Genomic DNA, 3,335 nt, shown 5'->3' with positions numbered 1-3,335 from the left:
TGCTTCTTCCCCCTCCTGTCCACAGTGGACACTGCAAAGGCCTGGCCAAAGAGCTTGAGCCTTTCTGGGAGGGGAGCCCAAGGGTAGTAGGGTTTTAGTGAAATGTCACTTTCCATTTCCCCTCTCTGAGTGCAGGCTCCCCCTCTGCTCAGCTCTTTCCTCCTGTGCTTGCCAATGATTCGTTGCTATTATGTTCATAATCAAGAATAAAAAAATTACTCGTGAAATTTGTGGAAATGTGTACCTTCCCTGCGGGAGTAAGACACTCAGCCCTGCAGTGACTTTTCATCAGAGTTTCTTAGCTGCCTCCAGAACTCATAGCAAGCAAAAAAGCTACATGCCACAAATTTCCATATACTCTGTGCCTCTCTGCAGCATGTGGTAAAGCATCTCAATAAATTTGCTTCCTTGAGCTCATTCTCCATTAATGAACGTCAGTTCTGTATCTCTGATGTGCTCCCACTGAGACCCAAGAAATCCCATGTCAGGTGCTAGGACTGGAGTCTTGGGGCCAGTTACACCGAGATAAAGGACCTGCCATCTGCACAGGAGGGTTCAGAAGGGACCTCCCATGTGGGAGAACATCATCACCATGTTCACAGTCCAGGGTCAAAAGTTGTGGCATTGTCCTGGAGCCAAGGTCCCACTCTTGCTGGGAGGCTGTGTCTGTCAGGATTTGTTACTACCTGTCTGTCTGCCCAGTCATGCTTTGATCCTGCAGAAACATGATTTCAAAGTCATGAGTAGATCTGTTTGCTGCGACTAAGAAGCAGTGAACTTAAATGGAAGCAAAAGAGAAGTAGGTTAGATGCTAGGAATCACTTGAATTAGGAGACACTCTAATTAGGGAAGAGCTCATTACAGGAATGGGCTCACCATACCCAGATTCCTGAGATTGATTTAGATGAACCTTTGCCAGGAAAGGTGCAGACGGAGCTGTGAGGCTGCAGGACAAGGCCCCTACAGCTCCTCTACCGCACAACACTGTGGCACTGCCAGGACAGACTGTTTGAGAACCACTTTCAGCTCCACAGACCATTTCTGGCTTTGTCTTGGGGCAGCACAGCAACAGCAGTTAAGTTCCACTTCCAGGACTGACGGCCAAGGGAAACCACAGCCCTCACTCACAGGCTGCAGAGCCCAGTGCCCACTGGGAGCCATCCAGAAAGGTTTGAGAAATTAGAAAATACTGAAAGAAGTGAATAATGCAGAAGCCTGGAGAAGAGAAGGCTGAGGGGAGACCTTATCACTCCCTACTACTACCTGAAAGGAGGTTGCAGAGAGGTGGGGGCTGACCTCTTCTCCCTAGTGACAAGTGATAGGACGAGAGGAAATGGGTTCAAGTTACACCAGGAGAGGTTTAGATTGGATATTAGGAAAAAAATTTTCATGGAAAGGGTTATTAGACATTGGGATAGGCTGGCCAGGGAGGGGGTAGATTCGCCATCCCTGGAGGTGTTTAAAAAAAGGGTAGACATGGTATTTGGGGACATGGTTTAGAAGTGGTTTTGTCAGGTTAGGTTAATGGTTGGTCTTGATGATCTTAAAGGTCCCTTCCAACCTTAGCAATTCTATGATTCAATCTCCAAGCCAGCAATTACCTTACACTGCTCCAGAGAACTGTCCTCAGCCCTGCAGGGCACAGGAGCCGCCTGTACCTGGGGATGTCTGAGGAAGATGAGAGCTCAGGGCTACTTCTGCTGAAAGCAGTTCTTGGATGAAGCAGGCTGCAGTTGCTCTCCTGAGAGCCTCAAGCACCAAGCACTGAGTCCCCCCAAACCAGAGCACAGAGACCTGGGAGTGCAGCCCATGCCTGCCTTGCAATGGCCACCACAGCACAGGGAAGGAGGGCACAGGGCAGATGGACTTGACATTGGCTGGAAGAGGGGCCTGAGATGGTAGGAGCAGGTGGAGGATGGCTGTCAGAAGGGTGCCCCCACCTCACCCCTGGTGCTCCCAGAGTGGATTTGGCTTCCAAAGCCAGCAGGCTCAGTGACATCAGGTGGCACTGGGCAGACTGTGAAATGATGATGCTGCTGCTCCTAGGCCTCTGGGATTTCCAAGCGACAGACAAAATTTGAGTTGTATTTGCACTGCCACGATAAGGAGGAAACAATTCTTGTCCCAGCAGTGCTGTCTTCTGCTAGAGATCTCCAAAGGCAGTGGAGAGACACGGGCCAGGAGATGCAGGAGAGCATCCTAAAATATCCTCACAGTACAAGAGGGCTGGCCAGCCCAGGAGGATGGTCTCAGTGAGTGGGTGTCTCTGCATTGCTGTCTTGTTCCCCCACCACAGCATGTCCCAGTGCACGAACAGGTTCTCATCTCTCCTACAACAGCATCTCTCCACACAGCTCCTTTTACCAAGCTACCCATCCAAATGCTTCCTAAATCCTGCTCGGCTCTTGGTCACCCGGCAGCAGTGACGTCCAGCCCCCAGCAGCTCCCTAGCAGCTTCCCTTCACTCAGCTCCAGCAGCCACTGTTGGTTTGAGGTGACACCTGAAGTCAAGCAGTGGACATTAAATGCTGGCTCCTGCCAGAGATTTGCTCTGTGGAAGTGTCCTGGCCAGGACAGAGCAGTCCCCACTCCAGTGGCAGTGCACTGCTCTCCCTGCAGCTGTGGTTTTTCACTAAGGTGAAACTTCCCTGGGAACCAATTCCCCCCTCCCATGAGCTCCTGGTTTGCTTTTCCCCATCTTCTCCACCCCATCTTTTACTTAAGATTAAGAACAGGGCAAAGATACACGGAGACTTCCCAGCCTCCAGCACAGGGCTGTTCTGAAGCAGGGCTGATAGTCCTCAGGAAGGTTTCTACTCCTTGAATTTTTCTTTTAGGTCTTTGAATCCCTGCAAACGTTTAGTGACCACAGCACCCTGCAGCGAGCAGTTCCCCATCGCAAGTGGGGACCTGCCCAGAGCCGGCAGTGGTGGGGTGCCTCATCACTCTCTCTCTTCCTTCTCCTGAGCCGCTGGGTACAGCGGTGCCGCCATGTCCGCAGGATGCCCAAGCGCAGTGCCGCCGAGCACAGGATGAGGCCAGTGACAAGTGGGATGCGCGCAGCGGGGGGCAGTGCAGAACACACGCATGGAGGTGCGCAAGGCGGGGAGCAGGACACGCAGTGCGGGGAGCAGGACACACACAACGGGAGGGCATTGCCGGTTTCCGCCCCCCGCCCGCCGGGGGCGGCGCGGTGCAGAAGCGGAGCGCATTGTGTTCAGCTGCGGCTCCTTTAAGACCGGAGGCGGGGACGCGCGCGGCTCCCGGCGGCGGCGGGTCCGGTGTCGTCCCGTCCCGTCCTGTCCCGTCCTGTTCCATGTCCCGGCCGCCGGCTC

The 3,335-nt window shown here is 53.3% G+C and overlaps 1 protein-coding gene across 1 annotated transcript in view; it reads left to right on the top strand.

Annotated features, from left to right (window-relative positions):
* The first annotated feature begins 3,002 nt into the window (after window positions 1-3,002).
* Window positions 3,003-3,335, top strand: part of VPS37D (vacuolar protein sorting 37 homolog D (S. cerevisiae)) — a 3,730-nt gene continuing 3,397 nt past the window's right edge. The window contains exon 1 of the mRNA XM_009888899.1: window positions 3,003-3,161. Coding sequence (XP_009887201.1) covers window positions 3,003-3,161 — 159 coding nt within the window. The remainder of the gene's footprint in view (window positions 3,162-3,335) is intronic.

This window comes from Charadrius vociferus, unplaced genomic scaffold (assembly GCF_000708025.1).
Source record: "Charadrius vociferus isolate BGI_N301 unplaced genomic scaffold, ASM70802v2 scaffold636, whole genome shotgun sequence".
Taxonomy (NCBI): Eukaryota; Metazoa; Chordata; class Aves; order Charadriiformes; family Charadriidae; genus Charadrius; species Charadrius vociferus.
The sequence above is the reverse complement of the archived record's forward strand: the minus strand, read 5'-3'. Positions and strand labels throughout refer to the sequence as shown.